Raw genomic sequence first — 21,066 nt, 5'->3', positions numbered from 1 at the left:
GCTAATTTCTTGTATTTTTAGTACAGACAGGGTTTCACATGTTAACCAGGATGGTCTCAATCTCCTGACCTCATGATCCTCCTGCCTCAGCCTCCCAAAGTGCTGGGATTGCAGGCGTGAGCCACCACGTCCGGCCATAAGAAGACTTTTAATGAGAGCTCAATTTGGAAATAAACCAAATTTCCATCAGCAGGAGAATGGATAAACATTGTGGGATATCCACATAAATCCTAGTGAGTTATACTAAACAAAGAACTACAGACACATCAACAGGGATGACTGGCAAACGCAAAACATGTTGAGTGAGAGAAGCTGGACACAATGAGTGAAAAAGTCAACAAATTCTAAGTCAAAAAATGTTTAAGCGGTTCAATGTAACAATTTTTTCACTGTATCATTCCATTTGTATGAAACTCTGGAAAAGACAAATCCATTGTGGGAGAAAGCTGATCAGTAGTCACCTGGGGCCAGGAGTGGGGAAACTGACTGGGATGGAACACAAGATAACGTTTTGGGTGATGGAAATGTTCCATATCGTGATTGTGGTGGTAGTTACACATGTATATAAATCAGAATTCATTGAACTGTACACTTACTCTCTTGTACACTTTGCACTTGGAGTGAATGTGTGCTATTGTAAATAAATGGTACGTCCATGAAATTGACAAGAGGAACCACCAGAATGGTAGAAATAGGATGCATAACATTCAAACCAGCAGACGGGGGAAGGAAGAAATCAAACCAGAAAGCAGGAAAAGGGAGGAGGAAGACAAAGCATGGCAAACAGAAAACAAGTGTGTCTCAAGACTCAGGACTTGCTTTGAAACCCAGTGATGGTAAAATAAACGGAGAGGTTGGGGTGCAGAGTGAAAGGAGACCCGGGGCATGGCACAGTGTTTTCTGGTACCCAAGATGGAACTGAAAATCTACAGGCCCTTAGAGGCCTTGAGGTGCCTCCAGGAAATGCTGGCAGTGTTCAGGGACCTGAAGAGAGGGCGGGAGGACAAGGATGGCAGAAGGGCTGAGGCCAGAGGGAAGAAGGAAAAGCAAGAAGGGGCTTCAATGGTACCCACCCGAACTAGACGAAGCACAAGCAAGGGCCACCTGGACCCTCCTGTGGAAGCCTCAGCCGCCATGGTCCAGAGGAGCCCAGTGCGGGTGGTGGGATGAGAAAGACGCCCTGCAGTAGACCAAGCAGAGCTGGGCCAGGCATCAGTCATTTAAAGCTCCCCAGGTGAATTCAATGTGCAGCCCAGGTGAGATCCACCACTCTGGGGTCAAAGGATAAAGAGCCACGAGGACTTGTGAACGCCAGCAAATCAGTCAGAGCCTCTCTCAAGAGCACCTGCCTGCCTCTCCCCACCCGGGTGGCTCCACTCTGGGTAGCTCCCCATCCCTTCTCTTCCGTACTCATATTTTCCTCCCCTTTGTCTATTCCTCTTTCCCCAGCCTCGCCTCCTTTTACCACTTACTTTGCCAAAGCTCCCCACCTAGTGTTGGTAGACTTTTCAAACTGTGGCCTTTATTACATGTTTATACAGATGGTCCCCAACTGAATGGTTTGACTTACAATTTTTTGACTTTCCAATGGGTTTATTGGGATGTAACCCCATTGTAAGTCGAGAAGCAACTGTGCATCTTTTTCAAAACCAAGACCTAAATCTTACTAAAGTAACTGGCTTTTTAACATAGTGACTCATTCACCGCTTAGTATTTCCTGTGCCTCAGCTTTCCTAATAGGAAAAAAAATCACTCCCCAGCCCCGACTTCTAGTGGTAAATAGCCTCCCTAACTCGCCCAGGACAGCCCCCTACAGACCACTGTCCCGCATGGAGAAAATTCCAGGACTCCTCTGTTGGGTGTCCCTGTGGAGTTTTACAGGACAGAGGTGCTAGGGAAAAATAGATTCCTGCAGGGTTATGCACAGTGCCCTACTTTCTGCTCTGCAAGAATGGTTCCATCTGAAATGAAGGACATTTCATTCAAATCCTCAGCTGATTACCACCACCAACGGAGCAATGTTAGCTGCATGGCCTGGGCTCGGAGAAGGCGGGGGTTACCCATGCCCACCAGCCACCTGCCAGTACCTGAGGCCCCTCTCCCAGTGCTGCACCATCCAAGGAATGGAAAGGATACTTGCTTATTTTTTTTTCTGCAGGAGATTCTTGTGAATGCCCAGAGATGCATCGAAGCAGCCAGGAGGCCTGATATTTGAACCAGCCTCTGTCCTCATACTCAGTTGAGGCTGTGGTCCCAGGGCTGCTAGGTCACACAACTCCAAGGCACATCATCGGTTCATGTGAACAGCATCCCCTGAAGCTGTGCAGTGCACAACCTGTGCAGCCATATGTGACAGGCTTGTGGCCCCCTCTTTCTCTCATGAGGGGCTCTGACAAGTTGATGAATGATGCCCCTGCTCCTGTGTTTCAACCCACATTCAAGGGAAACCATGCTTGTTCTTCCGGACAAATCCCTCCAACTCCGTCACCTTCAGGACCTTGAAGCTTATTTCCAGCCATCTTAGACAAAGGTTGGGAATGAGGTAAAGACTCAGATACCATCTCACTGAGAAGTAACCCTGGCCGAGCAGTGGATGAAATGGGTACCCAGACACAGGTATGCAGTGTAAGAGCAGCCAGGGGACTGCCCGGCTCAAGTGGCCAAAGTGCAGCCCGGAGAATCTGGAATTGCTTGCCTTTATTCAGTGCAGGCACAATGCCAAAAGCCTGGAGCAAACACTGGAGGTAATTAACATTTATTGTTCCCCTTTCAGGGAACGTCATGTGCGCAGATGATCAAAGGTCAGTTCCTGGTCAACATAAGTAAACAAGCCTGTTTAAGATAAATTCCCTCACACTCCCTTGTACCTACTGCTTGCCCTCTGCTCAGGGTTATAGAACAGCTGCCTTCAGCTATTCTCCCCCGGGGCTCTGCAGGAGCTTCCAACCTTTCAGAAGGTCTGCTCCCTTCCCTGTAGTTTCTCCCACCACTCTGACCAATCTGCTACACTTGTGGCCCCCTTTTTCTTGCCTTGCCTCATGAAGGGCTCTGACAAAGTTGATGAATGATGTCCCTGGTCCTGTGTTTCTACCCAGCTTCAACGGAAACCATGCTTGTTCTTCTGGACAAATCCCTCCAACTTTGTCACCTTCAGGACCTTGAAGCTTATTTCCAGCCATCTTAGACAAGGGTTGGGAATGAGGTAAAGACTCAGATCCCTCCTGAGGAGCAGGCATCAAACTGGCCGGGTTATCTTCAGCCCCTCCCCTGGCTTCTCACTCTGCATGGCTCCCAGTCAGTCTTGATGGAGCCTCCCCATCCCTGGCTGAGATCCTCCCTGCACCTCTGGCCAATATCTGGGCCATAGCACAAGTCCAGCCTCCTGCTCCCTGCCCTCGATCTTGTCCCAGTGTCCTCCCAAACCTGATCTGAGCACAAGTGGCATTGTCTACACTTCTGTGTGAGAAGGTCCCCGTCTACTCTGCACAAGCCTTACTGGCCTTGGGGGACAGTCACTGGCCTCTACAACCCTGGGGCTGGTGATCACATAGCTGAAGCAGACACCCTGATGTAAGCAACTTTTCATGTGTGTGTGCACCTTTTTCTTGGGAGAGGGTCTGTGGTTTACATCAGCTCTTCAAAAAGTCCAAATGGGTTAAGAATCATGAAAGCATTGCATGCTTTTTTGTGGTTAGTGGGTGATGATCCATCTCTTAGAATGTAGGTTCCCATTCATTTATCAAGTATTTATTGAGCACCTACCATGTATCAGCTGCTGCTCTAGGCACTGAGGATACAGCAGTGAACAAAACAGATGGTAGAATGACTTTCTAGGAGCCAGAGACAGCCTGAGGCTCTAATGGACACTGAAGAAACACTGCAGATTCTAAGTTGTGAACGCTGTGCAGTTCTAAGCTGGGAACCTATGAAGGTTTTACTAACAAGTTATTGATAACAGCAGGCACAGCAGTGTTGATGACAATGGCCACAGCAGGAGCCAGATAAACTCCCAGATAAACCTCTCACTGCTGAACCAAGAGGAGGAGCCGTGCCCTGTGACAGGCAGCCATGGTGAGGAGGCAGAGGAGAACTGAGATGCCCCCACCCCATGCCAGCCCAAATAACTGGCTCCCCCAGCCCTCACAACTCGTGCCAGCTGGAGGGCTGCAGGTCCCAGCCAGGCCAAGACACAGGCTGGGCTCCAGTCACCCTTCCCCCATCTGGGAGCCAGAACTAGAGTCTTCTTCCCAGACTCAGGACAGGTAAGACTTCCCAGCACAGGTGTCCCTGACAGCGTGTCTGTGTAAGAGAGCGAGGAGCGAGCGCACAGCCAAGTGGGAGCCCCGGCACAGGGGGCAGAAGGAACAAAGGCTCAAGTGCTGCTGCAGGGTCCTGGGCGGCTCAGCACCAGGGGCATACGCTGCAGAGGCCACGGCCAGAATGGATCTCCTCTTCACCAATCTGAGGGCTGCCTGCACCAGAGAGGTTCTAGATATTTGGAGAGCCCCTGGTGGGTCAGGGGAAATGGAGAAGAGGGAGAGTGAGAAACAAAACTTGCCAAGACCCATTGGATGCATCTGGGAAAGAGGCAAGAGCCCAGGCGAGGCTCCCTCTGGACTGCCCATGCCACCAACCCACCCCAGGAACTTGCACCACCCCCCTGCCCCACATGCAGGTGCACATCCTCTCCCCCTTATGAACAGATGCCCCTTCTAGACACACTCATTGAGCTACTAGGAATGGTGAGAGTATATTTGCGTGACGTGGCCACTACACACATGACCAGAGACTGTGGCCCAGGCTGGAAGAGTGAAGCCTGGGTAATCGGCAGGGAGACATGCGCAGATCTCCCACCTGGAGCAGCCAGAATGGGCCATCACCCCACAGGCTTTAGGGCTCTGGGAAGAGAAGAGTGATCTGGGAGGAGGCACGAGGAGGCCAGAAGGCAGAAGGAGGGTTAGGATGATGGAGTCAGCAACATAGGCTGGCCACCCCCACTTGGCCCCTCGTTGTTCTTGATAGCAGTGCATCCAGGAGCTCAAGGTGGGGTTGGGGCTTGGGCCGCTCTGCAGGAAGTGTGGGTGGGTGCATCTCTGCTTTCCGTCTCAGTGTAAGGAGGACAGCTGGCTTCTCGATGCCCTCAGCCCCTGTTCCGTGTGGGTCTGAGAACCTGGGCCCTCTGAGGTGCTTCTGTGTCTGGGGTGGGCCCTGTGGCTCACCTGATTCTCTCCACACCCCGCTGTGAGATGAGTGCTGCTCTCTTCTGCCCTACATCCTTAAGAGCCCCTGGAGAGATCTACTGCCCATCTTCTCCAAAAAACACACAAGGAGAGCCCTGCCCCAAGTCCAAGCTGCAATTCTGCAAGAGCTTTCCGGGGCCTGGGGCACCTTGAGGCAGGTCCTGGAGAGAAGGGAAGCAGACCCCGCACAGCGTCCCCATCGCTCCTCCCTCCACGAGCCCTGGCCACGAGCAGGGTGTCTCCTCTCTGTCACAGTCCTCCGCCTCCTGCCTTGGTCAGCCCCCAGCCCTCTCCCGAGCCTGGTGCCGGTCCAGAGCCAGCTGGAGGGCACACTTCAAGGTCTCCACATTGTTCAGAACATTGTATCGACCCAGGGCCACCAGCCGATCAAAGTCCTGGTGCTCATAGGTGAAGTTCATCATGCCATAGGGGGTGTCTGGCCTGTTGATGACAAAGTCCCCAAAGGCCTTCTCCTCAGCTGTTTGTCGCTCCACACCTGTGGGTGGGGGAAGCAGAGAAGCCAGGCTGGAGCCCTCTGTGGAACTGGTTGGTACAGCCCAGAAGTCTTCCTTGTGCAGGACACCTGACTGGCGCCATTCAGGCCCTGCTTGGGCCACATCTCAGCTCTCAAAGCCACCAGGAGGGGCTGGCCCCATGTGAACACTGAGACCCAGGGAGCAGAGGGCCAGCTCAGGCCTACCAGGAGGCGCGCTTAGCGACATTCTCCAGGGAACCCACCCTCAGAACAGCATCCCGTCACCATCGCAGGGCTCTGTGGGTCAGTCCCAGGCCTGGAGCTTCCCTTACCTGGGGCCAGGTGTGTGCGGAAGGTACGGTTGACAAGGGGGAAGTGCAGCACGACGGGGGAGCGGGGGTCCTCAGCCTTGGCAAACAGATAGCACTCACGGGCCTCCTCCATGTCTTCAGGGCCCACCTCGATGCTAGGGAAGGGGATTCCTCGGTCCAGGCAGTACTTCTCTGTCATCTTCAAGACCTTAGCAGGAGCAAACCTCTGACTCTGCCTCTCCTCCACCCTGGCCACTCCCCGCCGCCCTGGACTCACACACACCCAGACTTCAATGCCAGCTCTGTTTCTGACTAGCTGAGTGACTTCAGGCAGGTGACAGCTCCTTTCTGAGCTGGTTTCTCATGTGTGAAATAAAAAATTTTTAAACTCCAGGCTGGGCATGGTGGCTCATGCCTGTAATCCCAGCACTTTGGGAGGCCGAGGCTGGCGGATCATGAGGTCAAGAGATCAAGACCACCCTGGCCAACATGGTGAAACCCTGTCTCTACTAAAAATACAAAAATTAGCTGGGCGTGGTGGTGTGTGCCTATAGTCCCAGCTATTCGGGAGGCTGAGGCAGGAGAATCATTTGAACCTAGGAGGCAGAGGTTGCAGTAAGCCAAGATCACACCACTGCACTCCAGCCTGGTGACAGAGCAAGACTTCGTCTCAAAAAAAAAAAAAAAAAAAGAAAAACCAAAAGCTCCCCTATCCAGTGGGGTTGTGAAGATTAACAATAATCAGTAATGATCAACAACCAATCATCCACTGCCTCAACAGCATTCCTCCCCAGAAGCACTGTGTGGTCTTCCCTTCTGTCACCCCATCTGCTCCCTATCAGAGGCCGATGTCAGTTTCACAAGGTTGACACGCGACAATCACAGAAGGTCCGTGTCAGAAGAGGCTTTGTCAATCCCCAGTCAATCGCAGGCTCTCACTGGACCCAGGACAAGGAGGAGACCAAAGAAGGAAGGGCTGCTCCAGCAGCACCACCAGCACCCACATGGGAATGGGGGCCTCCGTCCACCACCCAGCAGAGTTGGAGGGACTTGCTGCGGGGCTTCAGCATCAGAGGGGACCCTCATGGCTCTGTTGTTACCATGGTAACAAAGGGGCCACAGACTCGGGTCCAAGCTGGAGTGGGGAACTCTGTCATGAACGGGCAGAGTCTAGAACTAGGGGGTCTCCTGTGGATGAGGTTAGAAGATTCCTGGGGACCCGCTTTGGCCTCCTCTTCCCACGCCCACCACCATCTCAGCAATTCTCCTGCAACTGGGAGACCTGTGCTGCCAACAGCGTTCAGAAGGCAACCCTTCACACACAGAGTAGAACCCAGGTCGCCCACAAAGGGCAACCCCCACACACCCAGCCAGTGTCCCTCACCAGAGCCTTCTCTCCCCTCCTCTCCTCCCTCACCCTCTCTGTCCACTCACTGAAGGTGCTCCCCACATCCCTGCCCCCAGCTCACCTCAAAAGGAGCTTCCAAGGAATAGTCGAAGGACAGAATGAGGTCCACGGCTCTCTGAGGCCGCAGAGCCAGTGGGAACGGAGAGTTGATGGCAAAGCCTCCGTCCACCAGGTACAGGCAGTCCCGCATGGGGGTGAGCTGGTTGGGGGAGGCGTCTGGGTGCTTGTCTGCAAGGAACCCACGTGTATGCACAGGCACGAATGCAGTTGCTCTTGCTAGCAACCCCTTCTGTATTTGCATTCACACTTGCCTTCTCTCTGTAGAGTTCTCTCTGACAGCCATGGAGTCTCCCACCCCAAGCCCTCGGCCCCGCCTTCCAACTTCCAGCAGTACTTAGAGTCGCTCCGCATCAGCCCATAGGCAGCAGGAGACCACACCTCAACCGCCAGCCCAAAGCCAGCACTCACCCCAGTGAACCAGAGGCGCAGGCAGGAAGGGAAGCCCCCATCTCCCACCCAGGGCAGCACTCACCTTTCCAGGCCACGAACTCTCTGCCAGCCACATAGTCCTTGTGCAAGCAGAGACCCCGGGTGAAGTTAAAGCTCTGGGCAGAAGTGAAGCGGGAGGTGAATATGTCCAGCACAGCCTGGGAGAAGGGCCCCTGCGGGGTAAGGATCCTTGTTCGCAGCCTCGATGGGTTGTGCGGCTGAGGCTTCTGGCAGTCATCTAGACAGGGGTGGGACAGCGAACTAGAGGGAGAAGTGGCATCCTCCTTTGCCCAGTGGTTCTTATAGTTCAGGGGTGCCCTTCATCAACACTGAGCCCTCCCCACATCCCTCCTCCTCCCTGACCCCACCTCCCAGGCCTCTGACCGATGCTTCATCGAACCACTTTGAAATGACTTTTTCTTTTGTATCTTCTATGTTTTGTAAACTGCCTATAACATTGTATTTACTAAATAATAATTTATCTTCTACCCTTTCGAAAATAAAGTTTGAGTCTACAGCTTCCAATCAGAACTTCGTCCATTAAACAGTGACTGAGCGGTTACTATGCCCAGCACTGCACCAGGCACGAGGGCTGCGAAGGTGAACGGGGCCTGCGCTGGCCCTCCCAAGTGCACGGCCTACTTGTGGGGAAAGTCACATAAAGAGAGAATAGATGATGACAAAGCCCGGGGTAAGGATGGCAAGGATGTGCACATGGTTCTAGGGGACCATGGTGGTAAGATTGTCAGGCAGGCCGGGTGCAGTGGCTCATGCCTGTAATCCCAGCACTTTGGGAGGCCGAGACGGGAGGATCACGAGGTCAGGAGATTGAGACCATCCCAGCTAACACGGTGAAACCCCGTCTCTACTAAAATACAAAAAACAAAATTAGCCTGGCGTGGTGGCGGGCGCCTGTAGTCCCAGCTACCCAGAGGCTGAGGCAGGAGAATGGCATGCACCTGGAGGCGGAGCTTGCAGTGAGCCGAGCTTGCGCCACCGCACTCCAGCCTGGGCGACATACAGAGCGAGACTCCGTCTCAAAAAAAAAAAAAAAAAAAGATTCTCAGACATTGTGGAGGGATGGAGTGGAAAAGGGATGTCTGACAAAATGACATCTGCGCTGAACTGAAGAACAGAGGAAAAGTGATTCAGGGGAGAGAGGCGGGGCTCTCTCATGGGGCTCCCATGAGCCATTTAAGGACCAGACTGAAGAGGAGCCACTGAAGAGGGGTGGACAGAGTATCAACCCGACACCCAGTAGTCCTGCACCGAGTGGACCTAATCGGATCCCAGAACAGAGAACTCAAAGGTGTGACTTGATCACACCTCTGGACATCTAGAGACCCTAAGCTAGAGGTCATTTCCTCAGGACTTCCCCGAATCCAGTGGGACAGCCAAGTCCTTCTCTGTCCCCTCCCTCATTCTTTGTGTCTCTACCAGGGCCCCGTTGCTGGAATGTGGTGTGGGAGGGGCTCGGGGTCACTACCCTCACCTGTGATATTCACACTGCCTCTGTACCACTCCAGGAAGCCGAGGCCGGAGCCCGCAGTCTTTAGGACGATCTCATCCAGGCTGGTGGCAAAGGCGCTGCCCCACATACCTAAGGAGACAGGCAGGGCCCCACCCCATGTCAGTCAGGGCCTGGCCCCGGCACCTGCCTGTCCCCAGCCCTCCAGCCTCGACTCACCTTGCAGGTAGCAGATCCGGGGCTCAGGCTGGAGCTGCAGCAATCGTCCCATGAAAAGCTCTGAGCCAAAGAGCTCGGTGGGAACATAAGCCCCGTACTTGGGGAAGCCAACCTCGTAGGGCGTGAACTCACACCACTCTAGGGGCCCGAGTAAAGGGAAAGTCACCAGGGGCTCCCCACCACAGTGCTTGTGCCCAAGCAGGAATCTTAGCCTTGCCAACGACAGGAAGCAGCAGCCCCGCTGTGCTCCAAGGTGCCTGTGTGCAACCACCTCCTCTGGGAACCCTGATCACCCCATTCTCTCACCCCCTCCTCCCCACCTCCTCTACCTCCTTCCTTCATCACCACACCCAGGCACCTGCAAAATCTTCCCCACTCATGTCGGTGCGGACGTTGACGCTGGTGTAAATGGGGTAAGGGTTCTGACCCTGGCGGACCGCCTCCTGTTGGTCAGACAGCTTGGCAGGGTTCTCCTGGGCAGGAAAGAAGGGAGGCAGCTTGGCCTCTTGGGAGTTCCATTCCCCATCCCTGTGGCCTGGGGCCGGTGCCCTGCACGGTGTGGCATGCCCACAAGAGAGGCTTTGGGTCGCCAAGGCCAGTGCCCTAAGGACAGCTCTCTGAGGGACAGGTTTCAGGCCGCAGCCAAGGGGAGCCCAGTATGGGTCTGTATAATTCCAGGGACTATGGGAACACCCTCCCTCCTTCTTTACTATTCAAAACAGCGTATCAGAACACCAGGAAGTCAGGGTGATGTTGCTAAAGGAATCCTTGAAAAGTCAGTCCAATTTCTTTAAAAAATAAATTACTAAGAAGTGTAGATTATTTACTGAGAAATGAGAAATCACTTGTGATATCCATCCACACCTGATCGCCACACACGGGGTGGTGGGGAGCAGCTCCGCATCTTATTGCCTGGAACTGCAACTGGGTCTGAAGTGCCAGGAGCAGCCAAGCGGAGTGAGTTACGGCTGAATTGGCCAGGGAGTGGGTGTGGTGCTGGGCCTCACATCCAGGTGTGGGTCGAAATCTCTTTCAAAAAATCCTGAGACCAACTAAAATCAGTATCTCTGGAAGGGGGGCCCAGGCATGGGTGTGTTTGCAAAGCTGCGCCGGTGATCTAATATGCAGCCAGAGCTGAGCGCTGTGGACCAGCCTCCTGCTCCCCAGGGGTTAGGAGCTAGAGAGGCAAAGTGGTGCCAGCCCACCCTGGAGTCTTACTCCTGACCCCAGGGAGCTGAGACCTCAGAAACAGCTTTGTATATCAGATCTGAGCCTGAGGGATGAGGCAGAAGCAAGGGCGGGTGGAAGGAGTGGAGAGGAGCCTGTGTGTTTCCTTCTGGCTCTTCTCTCACCTCCTGGTACAGGAAATACTCCACAAGGAGGCCCCAGAGGTCGACCAGGGACACGCTGTGGCCACTGTGCTTCCGGACCCCCAGTTCCTGAGTGTAGTACTGTAGCCGCTCCGTGGACAAAGCTCCCATCTTACTGCTGCAGACGTGAACCTGGGCACGCTCAATGGGGCCCTGCAAGGCCACCTGGGACCAGGCTGGGTCCCTGTAGAGTGTGGAGATGCACCTGCGGATGGGGGGTGTGCCTGAGTCAGGGGCAGGAGAGCACGGCCACGGGAGAGAGGGGTGCAGAGTCTGTGAGTGGCCCTCCACCCCCGTTACTTGCCCCTGCTGCCCTGCAAGCAACCCCACTCAAAGGGGCGCTTGGGACTCAGACTCTTCCTGCCCCTCCTAATCCCCTTGGAGGCAGGATCCCAGCCCCTCAGGGACTCCTTCAGATCACCAGGTCACAACCCCACCCTCTGTGGGGTCTCCTTTACCCTGTGCCCTGCCCCCACCTCACTTACCAGGTGGACCCAGAGACCCCACTCAGGTAGGTCACAGTGTCTAGCAGGCCGAGCTCCTGCAACCCTGCCAGGCTGCCGTACAGAGAGGACATGGCTCGGGTTCCACCCCCGGAACCCAACACAGCCACTACAGGAACCTGGGTACAACAGTAACAAGGAAAACGACTCTGACTACCACCGTCATTTACATATTACATGTAATGCCTATACATGTCGGACATTATTCTAAGAGCCTTACATGTATTATCTCATTGAATCCTCCCAGCAACCCAGTGAGAACCCCATTTTCCAGATGAGGAAACTGAGGCATGGGATGGTTAAATAATGTGCCCATGATCAAACAGTTATTAAGTGATGAGCTCTCACACCTAAGCAGTATGTCTCCAGAGATAGCCCTTCACCATTCGACCTGGAAGATATAGACCTGGAAGGTACATCTGATTCCCCAAAATCAGCTACGGCAGGTTCCTCTCAACCGTGGCACTCTTGATATTCCTGACCAGGTAGCTGTTTGCTGGTGGGGACTGTTCTGTGTGTTGTAGGATGTTTAGCAGCATTTCTGGCCGCCTCTACCGGGTAGAAGCCAGCAGCCTCGCTCCACCTCCCCTTTCCCCAGCAGCAACAATGAAATCCATCTCTACACATGGACAAATGTCCCCCGGGGTGCGGTGGGGAGGAACTCAATTGTGCCCCGCTGAGCACCACTGAGCTAAAGTGACAAAGGCCAGCAAGCAGCCTAGGCCTGCCCCCAGACGCCAAAGGGGCCCCGAGGTTTTAAGGTCTCCTCAGGGTCGGAGGTGCCTGAGCGGTCAGAGTCGATACTTTCGGCTGCTTAGCTTTCCCACTAAGACTTGGCTTATTCCACTCTGGATTTTTGGCTCTTTTCCCTGTTCTCTTTTCTTCCCTTGTCTTGAAAAAAATGTTCCCTGGCCACTGCTCACGGAAGGCGCTGTTGCTTCAGAGTGCTGGATGAGACAGAGCAGACGCCTAGCACAGAGCGGACACACATACTGCCCGAATGAACGAGCGCTGGGCCACAGTGACAGCGTCTCCTGGGGACTCAGGCAGCCAGGAGGAAGCCGGCAGCCTGTTCCTGATCCCCAGTAAGTCCCTCTCTCAGCACTCCTTTCCTCCTGCCTCCCAACCGCAAGCTGGCTGTCTCTAAACCCAGAGGATCCCAGGGACCCCCAAGCTCCACATCCCTTTGATCATGTTACGGACTCAATTGTGCCCCTCCAAATTCCTGTGTTGGAGCCCTAACCCCCAATGTGACAGTATTTGGAAATAGGGCCTACAAGGAGATGATAAAGGTGAAGTGGGTAAGGGCCTTCAACTGACAGGACTGGGGTCCTTGGAAGAGGAGGAGGAGACCCCAAGGCGTACGCTCTGCACACACGCACAGAGGAAGGGCCACGTGAGGACACGGCGAGACAGCTCCACTAGGAAGAGGAGAGGGGCCCGAGCAGAAGCCAGCCCTGATGATGGCACCTTCCTCTTGGACTTCCAGCCTCCAGAACAGAGAGAAAAGTCATTTCTGTCATTTAAGCCACCTGGTCTGTGGGGTTTTGTTACGGCAGTCCATGCAGACCAAGACATCCAGCCTTGGCCAGGACTGTTTGGTGCTCATCCCATATGGGGTCCTGGCTCTACCGATGGTGTCCATCAGCTCAGGCAAACAGGCCAACCTCCTCTGGCCCCTCTTAGCCATGCTGGTCCTCTCAAGGGAAGAGGCTCAATTTGGTCCTAGCGGCTCTGGGGTCCAGCTCCTCCTCCATTCCGTACCTGGCCACTGTCCGGAGCCTCACTCAATCCCAGCACCTGCTGCAGGGCCTTGGCCACGACCTGCTTCCTCCTGTCCAGAAACTCCTGCTCCCCGTCACAGAGGTCAAAGCCAAGGCGTAGGTCTAGGTCCTCGGAGCTGTCTCAAGTGGGGCGGGGGCGGGGGGATTTTGGGTGACTGTCCAGTGGAGGAGAGCCCTGGGCCCAGCCCGGGTCTTTCACAGGAGCAGGTCCAAGGGATCCGCCCACCAGCACCAGAACCGGGGAGGGAAAGGTGTCACCCCCACCCCACAGCCTGAGCTTCTTGGGCAAGAGAGTGGAGCACGTTGGGGTGTGTCCCCACACTTCTAGCCCAGCCCCAAGAGGCCTTCTGCCTGGAGTCCCACTCACCTCATTTCCACCTTCACACTCAGAGCCACCTCCTGGCCCTGAAAGACAGAGCAGCCCCAGCCCTGAGCTCTCTGAGCAGGATTCTCCAGGGAAGTGGCTCCCCCACCTGCAGCCCCTATGGCCCTGCCATCACTGGCCCGATGTGGACATCATAACTGAGCTCTGGGCTGACCTGATCCAGCCACCCTCTTGGGTCCCTCCTCCAGACCTCTCTTGGTGGTCACAGAGAGCAGGCAGCGGTCCCTCTGGCACCCAGACAGAGCCTTACCTCCCCCAGGGCCACAGAACACTGTTCCTCCTGGCCTAGGGGCAGAGAAGAGAGCAGGATGCGCCCCTCGCCCAGCTTGCTGGTCTGAGCCTCCAGCTCCGCGCTGGGGTCGCTCTGTGGAGAAGAAAACACCCAAGAAGCTCTCCAGCGGGGAAGAAAAGCCTCCCCCAACGTGGCCCTGGAACGCCAGTCTGGGCTGAGTTGGATCTACAGACCGTCCTGGCGGCACACTCACCTGCACAGCCGAGAGCTGCTCCATCAGCTCCACGTGTAGCCTGGAGCTCAGCACTGGGTTCACATGGAAGGTAAAGGTGGGTTGGAGGCCTGGCTCTGTGGGAGGCTGCAGGGGCAAGAGCTGTGGCTTCTCGTAGGCCCCACGCACTGTCAGCTGGAGCTGCCGAGAGCCTGAGAGCAGAAGGCCCAGGTGGGTGCGCAGGTGAGGGGGTGGGTCTGTGTCTGTGCGGCTTATGCTGGCAGCACCCCAACAGCAACTCCTCCCTTCTCTTCCCCTAGGAAATGCCAACTCCTATCGCCCTGCTCTCTCTCGAGCACTGCTCATAGAGAAAGCCTCCAGAAGAACTCGGGTCCTCTAGCCTGCCCTGGTCAGAACTGGAACTCAGGGAAGGGTGGGAAGCACAAAAATGCCTGGAGGGGAAGACAGGGAACGGGGAGGGAGAGCGGCCCTGCCCAGAGCCTGTGGGGCTGATGATTTGAGCTGATTCTATGTTTATTATAAGAATGAGCAGGCCAGGCACGGTGGCTTACGCCTGTAATCCCAGCACTTTGGGAGGCCGAGGCAGGCGGATCATGAGGTCAAGAGATCGAGACCATCCTGGCTAACACGGTGAAACCCCGTCTCTACTAAAAATACAAAAAATTAGCTGGGTGTGGTGGCGGGCACCTGTAGTCCCAGCTACTCAGGAGGCTGAGGCAGGAGAATGGCGTAAACCCGGGAGGCGGAGCTTGCAGTGAGCCGAGATTGTGTCACTGCACTCCAGCCTGGGCGGCAGAGCAAGACTCCGTCTTAAAAAAAAAAAGAATGAGCAGTTTTCAGGCGGTGGTTTCCCCCTTGCCCCACTTCAGACTCTTTGCTCATTGTGTTGGAGGTTTGTGGCCCGAGAGAAAACCAATAGGCTGCAAGTTGTTCTGGCCTTTGTTTCCAAGTGTAGAATGCTGGGAGAGGAAGGTTTGTAGAGGCGGGAGGAGGAAGAATGGGATGCGTGGATACAGAGAGATGCATGTCCTGGAGAAGAGGCAGAGGGCAAGCCCAGACTGGAAGGTGAGGCCCAGGCTGGAAAATGAGGCCCAGGCTGGAAGGTGAGGCCCAGGCTAGAAGGTGAGGCCCAGGCTGGGAGGAGTGAGGGGGCAGGCTTGTGGGCTTCAGAGCTCCCTGCCCAGCTTCCCAGCAGCTTTCTGGGGAGGAGGCCAGACCCCAGAGAGAAATGACTGCACATGACATCCAGGCAGAGGGGGCCACAGACAGCCTCCCAGCCCCTAACACAACGTGGAAGAACCAGAGACATAAAGTATGCGAGGACAGCAGACACTGAGGGATCAGAGGAGACCCTGCCCTGCAGCCCCTCCTTGCACTTGATGAGGCTCAGAGACTCGACATGACCAAGTATGGGAAGGGAATTCAAGAATATAAGGAAAGTGATATTTTATTCATGCCAAGGCCTATGGACTGAGATGGAGACGTGCTATTCATAAGAAGAAGCCATATAATCCGTGGTTGAGAGAACCGGAGTGTCACCGACCTGGGTTTGACCCTGGCTCTACTACTTGCTGGCTGTGTGCCCATGAGCAAATGTCTTCTTTGGGCCTCAGCCTCATGAATTAGGGGATATTCTAATTGTACCTGCTTTACAAGGTTGTTAGGAGGATTATAAGACACATTAAAATGCTTAGCCCAGGGCCTGCCTCAGAGTGAGTGCTCAGGGTTCCCTGGGCAGGACTCATCCTGCAGGCTCAGGCTGTCAGCACTGTCACACAGCCACCACTGCTGTCCCACATCTGGACTCCCCTGGCTGGGTGGCTGCCCTCTGTGGCACTGGGTTTGACAACCCCCGTTCTTCATTTCCCCTGTATTCTCACTGCCATGTGATTTCAGCTCCTCCCACTAAAGAGGTCAACTATATTCCCTACCCTCCAGCTTTGAGTTCAACCCTGTTTGGGCCAATAACATGTTAGGTAGCAGCCAGGATGTGACCAGGCTTAACAAGCGTTTGTTCAGTTGGGCTTGCTCTCTTGTGCCTCTGCTGATGCCTTGAGAACATGCCTAGGCTAATGGGCTTGTCACAGGAGGCAGAGGACAGACACATGGCACAGGGCTGGGCCACCCCCCACCAAGCCCAGCCCAGCCTGGCTGGCTGACCACCGGGTGTGTGAGCCGAATAAACGCTGCTTGTATGCCACTGAGATCATGTGGGTGTTTGTGGTAGAGCAATAGTTGGTCGGATACAACCTCTTTGCTCGAATACTTCCAGGGACAGGTCGTTCACTGCCTCCTGGGGCCATCCATCCCATGTTAGTTAGTCGGCTTTGAGCAATGAAAACTTGAAGAGCTTCCTGACCCAGACCCACCTCCTTGACATCAGTAGTCCCAACCCCAGGAGAGAAGGCAAAAGAACCAAGGCCGCTGAGCAGACTCACCGTACTCTTCCCATGGGGCGGTCCCATCTCCCCGGAGTGTGCCCTGGATTCTCAGACAGGGGTGAGCCTGAGGAAAGCAGAGGCCTGTGGGAGCCAGACAGCCCACGGCCCCAGCCAGGATGGAGGGAGGGAGGAGTGCCTGGGGCAGGGTCTAGGAAACAGACCTCCCAGGACCTGGGCCTCATGGGTAGGAGTCTTTTGCAGCAGCCCAGGGTTATCCCCAGCCCCTCTCCCCAGACTCAGAGGAAGTGGGCGCTGGTGGGAAAGGGGGAGGAGTTGAGGGGCCATGAGAGTGGCTGCTCCAGTGATCTTAGCAGCCAGAGGCCCAAGTGAGTGACATGCTGTGTGGAAATAGGAGGCCGGGGTCCTGGGCTGTCCACCAAGTGCCTGGCAGCTTCTTGTCCTTCCCCTATGGAGGTGCCTCCCTAGCATGCCTCCCCTCTGAGGAGGGATTGGGTGTCCTTCAGAGACAAGTGGGCCTGATGGGCCCCATCACAGGCTCCTCACTGCCCCCCGCCCGGAATGCCGCCAAGCTCGCCTTCCCCACTCACCACCAGAACCCCGTTGGTGATGATTTCAGATGCAGGCACCTGGCTGCAAAGGATGAGGAATACATGGGGAATGCATCTGGCCCCATCATGATGCCTCTACAATCGTAACGTGAGTGAAGCAGCGGGCAGAGCCTGGGGAGCACAGCAGGGTTTGGGGTGGGGCGAGCCTGCCGTCCAACATGCAGATAGGTGTCAAGACCAGGCCATCGCCTCCAGACCAGGCCTGCAAGGCCAGTGCAAGACATGGTGACTGGCACCTAGGAGCTGCCGTGACTCAAATCTCTGAGTCTCCGAGGGCGATGGCTCTACCAGAACTCACCTCTTCTCCAGAACAAATTCCACCTGCAGCTCTTGCGAATCCTAAATGGAGGGGGAGGGAGCACCAGTTTTTTCAAGGCTCCAAAAGCCTCCAGAGCTGTTCCTGCCTGCCAGCCCTGCTCGGCCCCAGGAACTAGAAGGGGAGACTGGCATTGTGGCTTGTCATGGACATAGGAGGGGCAGTGGTGTCTCCATGGACAGCCTCATTTATTCCAAAATGTGTGTCAGGCGCTGTTCTAGACATCGAGAATCCAGCTGTGACTGAGGCAACACACAGCCCTCAAGGAGCTCATATTTTGGTTTCATGCAAGGAAGATGTATTGGAGGGAAACCTTTATAGGGTCAGGGCTGCGGGATGGAGGAAGGTCTGCCTTGGAGGCTTGGCCTGTGCTGACCAGAGCCCCCTCTTCGGTGGCCCTGTGCTGGGCCTCCCCTCCTCCAGCTGAGCTCTCTGCCAGCACTGGTGGGCTCACCTGCTGGTTGAGTGGGAAGGTGTGTCTGTGAGGTTGACCACACTTGAGGCTCCTCAGGTCAAACAGGAGCTGGGAATGCTGGTCGCTGACCAGGATGTCCTTGTCATACAGAGTGAGCTCCAGAACATTCTGGGGACAGGGCAGGCAGGAGGTTGGAGCCTGAGGTAGGACAGGAGGGCAGCTGCCTGAAGATTACCCTTCCTTCCGCAGCCTGGCCCCTGGCTGGCCCTCACCTTCACAGCATCATGGATCTGGTAGTGGAAAGTCTCATTCCACTCGGGGTCACTGCAGTTGGCCACTGTCCTAGTCTGGGAACGGATGGGGGACGCCGTGGGCAGCCACAGTTGCACGTAGCAGTCAGCTTTGGACACTGCAGGTAGGACAGGGGAGGGGCCGGGGCCTCAAGCTCTCATTGCTGAAAAGGTTTCCTGGGGGAGGCTAGGGCGGAAGGGGAAGGAGCAGAGTGGCGAGGAGGGGAAGCTGCCCATGTGGCATGGTGGGGTGAGGAGGTGGAGGGAGAGCCTTGATGTCTTTCACTCCACCTTGATTCCACACACCTCCCGTTCACCTGAACAGAAATCCTGCAGCAGCCGGTTGGAAAGATCCCATGGTAGCACAGACCATTAACTCCAGCTACTGCATGATTCAGGCAGTAAAATCCCCTCCCTGTGTGAGCGCTGGCATGGAAAGTTCCCTGAGAGCACGTGCTGACTTGTAGCCACAGTGGGCCTCACACTCTCACCCAGGGCGGCACTCCCAGGCACAGGGAGGAGGCCGAGTCTGCACAGCTGTCCCCTCCAGCCCTGCCTGCCCTCACCTTCATGGTCAGCACCAGTCCCTCCACCTACTCCACACACACGCTCACACACTCTTGCACTCACACACGCACACATGTGTGTACGTACTCTCACATTGGCACTCACATACACATGCACTCAGCCACACTGGCACTCACTGTCATGTATGCACACACATATACAACACGCACACACATGTATACACACATGCACTCACTTTCACACACACACACACTTGCACTTACATACTCGCACACACTTGCACACATGTATACACACACGTGCTCCCACACTCGCACTCACACGTTTACATTACACACATACACTCACACAGACGTATACACATGTACTCACACTTGCACTCACACATACTTGCACACACACATACACACACATGTACACTCACGTATACACATACACACACGTATACACACACTTGCACACATGTATACACACATACACTCTCACTTGTACTCACCCATGTATATACTCTCTTACACACACACACACAGTCTCTCTCTGTCTTTGCCAGGCTGAGCTGAGCTCTGAGGAGGCCGCAGGGAAAGGACAGGGAGAAGGGTGGAGATGGGGTCACTCACGCAGGTCTGTATCCCGGATGTTTGTGGCCCTCAGCACCTTCACCTGGAGGTCATAGTATGGGTGGGTTTCCCGCTGCAACAACAGAACTTCAGGGACTCAGTTAGCTAGTGTGAGCCTAGTGCCTCCCCCCATTGTTCCCCTCGTCCCATCACGGAGCAGCGACCTGGCTTAGGGTCACTGATGTCCCTGTGCGGGGGAGCAGGGAGACCTTGGCGGGGCCCGGGCATTGGGAATTCAACACCTTCGTGATGCGTCTGGATCCTGGAACCCAACCGGTCTGGGTTCAAATCTGAATCCAGCACGGACTCGCTGAACTATCGATGGCTGTGGTGCACCACACACCTGCGGCCCCCCTCAGACCCTCGCGCCCCCACCCTAGCTTGGGAGTGGCTGTGAGAGCTGCGCTAATGTTGTGCTTGAGGCGATTAAATATTAAAAGAGAAAACGGCGACACCCCTCCCTCGCTCGCTCCCTGACAGAGGCTCAAAGACCGCCTAGGAGGCAGCAAGCAGGTGAGCGGGAGCCGAGAGTCACCGGCCGGTACCGGTCTCATGAGTCACCGAGCAGATTACAGCTGGGCTCAGGAGAGAGAGCATCAGCATGCCGCCTGCTGGGAGGGAACCTCTCCCCTCACAACCCCACCAGCGCCGGAGACTCTACAGCCAGGCTCGCGCATCCTTCGCGAAAGCCAACCCACCCCAGACAAATGTCAGGTGAACTAACCCTCCATTTCCTAATCGGAGGGAGCTATTTTCAAGGTTTAATTTAAGCTCTGCCAGGTCATCTAGAATAAACAGGTCCCACCCCAACTCAAAACCCAGGGCTGGGGCTGGTCTCAGTTCTCACAGGGCACTGTAGCTCCCAGGACTCCCCCAGTCCGGGTTTCCCAGGTAATCTCAGGTACGTTACCCGCCAGTGCCTCCACAGCGGGCCCCTGTTCTCTCTCTTCTGAAGCAGCACCGCCCCCAGGAGGGGCAGTATCTTGCCTGCCAGCCACCTTGGCCAGAGTGCCCAGAGCATGGCTGGGCAGCCTGGGCCCCAGCAGGGAGCCCTGCCAGCGCTCCTCTGGCTGCACAAACTGCTGGCTCAGGTGTGACAGGTAGCACTGAGTTGGGAGGGTGGAGCTGCCTGCCCTGCAGAGGACCCAGGCTGGATGGCCTGCTGGAGGTGGAGTTTGACATGTTCCAGGAAGTGACTAGAGCTTAATTTTCCCAGGCAGGAGCCAGCTCAGTCTGTCTCCATGAGACTCCTGGAGTCTCTGGTTAGCACTCTTGTTCCCAAACCCAGCCCCCTGGTTATCACTGGGCTGTTTGTGAAAAACAGACCCCTCTGGGTGATGCTGGCACAGCTGGCCCAGAGACCAGCTGGCAAGTGCAAATCAGTGACTAGTCTCCTTCAGCTGTGGAAAAGGCCTGACACTAGCCACGCTTCAAGTCCCTCCTTCCCTGCGGCTCTTGAGCTGAAGCATTTCATCTGGGCTCAAAGATGTTTCTTTATATATATATACATATATATATGTGTGTGTGTATGTATGTTTTTTTTAAAATTATACTTTAAGTTCTAGGGTACATGTGCACAACGTGCAGGTTTGTTACATAGGTATAGATGTGCCATGTTGGTGTGCTGCACCCATTAACTCGTCATTTACATTAGGTATATCTCCTAATGCTATCCCTCTCCGCCTGCCACCCCACAACAGGCCCCAGTGTGTGATGTTCCCCTTCCTGTGTCCAAGTGTTCTCATTGTTCAGTTCCCACCTATGAGTGAGAACA

The 21,066-nt window shown here is 55.2% G+C and overlaps 1 protein-coding gene across 2 annotated transcripts; it reads right to left on the bottom strand.

Moving 5' to 3' along the window:
* Positions 1 to 4,728: 4,728 nt before the first annotated feature.
* PLA2G4F (phospholipase A2, group IVF) lies at positions 4,729 to 20,405 on the bottom strand. Of its 2 annotated transcripts, XM_011989258.1 has the most exons (21): positions 20,203 to 20,399; positions 19,293 to 19,365; positions 18,130 to 18,266; positions 17,897 to 18,025; positions 17,425 to 17,465; positions 17,106 to 17,148; positions 16,555 to 16,621; positions 14,138 to 14,307; positions 13,903 to 14,016; positions 13,635 to 13,672; positions 13,248 to 13,383; positions 11,466 to 11,602; positions 10,963 to 11,185; positions 9,969 to 10,083; positions 9,611 to 9,748; positions 9,416 to 9,523; positions 7,967 to 8,161; positions 7,496 to 7,662; positions 6,048 to 6,234; positions 5,572 to 5,736; positions 4,734 to 5,208 (listed from the first exon to the last, which is right to left on the bottom strand). In XM_011989258.1, exons 1-21 carry the CDS (start codon positions 20,311 to 20,313, stop codon positions 5,141 to 5,143), a joined length of 2,562 nt encoding a protein of 853 aa, XP_011844648.1. In that variant the 5' UTR covers positions 20,314 to 20,399; the 3' UTR covers positions 4,734 to 5,140. The 2 variants fall into 2 exon arrangements, with proteins under 2 accessions (XP_011844649.1, XP_011844648.1); XM_011989259.1 differs by having other exon boundaries at positions 4,729 to 5,736; positions 20,203 to 20,405.
* Between the last annotated feature and the right edge of the window lie 661 nt (positions 20,406 to 21,066).

This window comes from Mandrillus leucophaeus, unplaced genomic scaffold (assembly GCF_000951045.1).
Source record: "Mandrillus leucophaeus isolate KB7577 unplaced genomic scaffold, Mleu.le_1.0 Scaffold35, whole genome shotgun sequence".
Classification (NCBI taxonomy): domain Eukaryota; kingdom Metazoa; phylum Chordata; class Mammalia; order Primates; family Cercopithecidae; genus Mandrillus; species Mandrillus leucophaeus.
The sequence above is the reverse complement of the archived record's forward strand: the minus strand, read 5'-3'. Positions and strand labels throughout refer to the sequence as shown.

Bases quoted from the DNA above. Each gene is read 5' to 3' on its own strand.
- PLA2G4F (XM_011989258.1), bottom strand. From the start codon at position 20,313: ATGCTCTGGGCACTCTGGCCAAGGTGGCTGGCAGGCAAGATACTGCCC. The intron at 9,749-9,968 runs GTGCCTGGGTGT...TCGGGCCCCTAG, and splicing joins GAGTGGGGAAGATTTTGCAG to AGTGGTGTGAGTTCACGCCC. The intron at 8,162-9,415 runs GTGAGGGTAGTG...ACCCCTGTCTAG, and splicing joins AGGCAGTGTGAATATCACAG to ATGACTGCCAGAAGCCTCAG.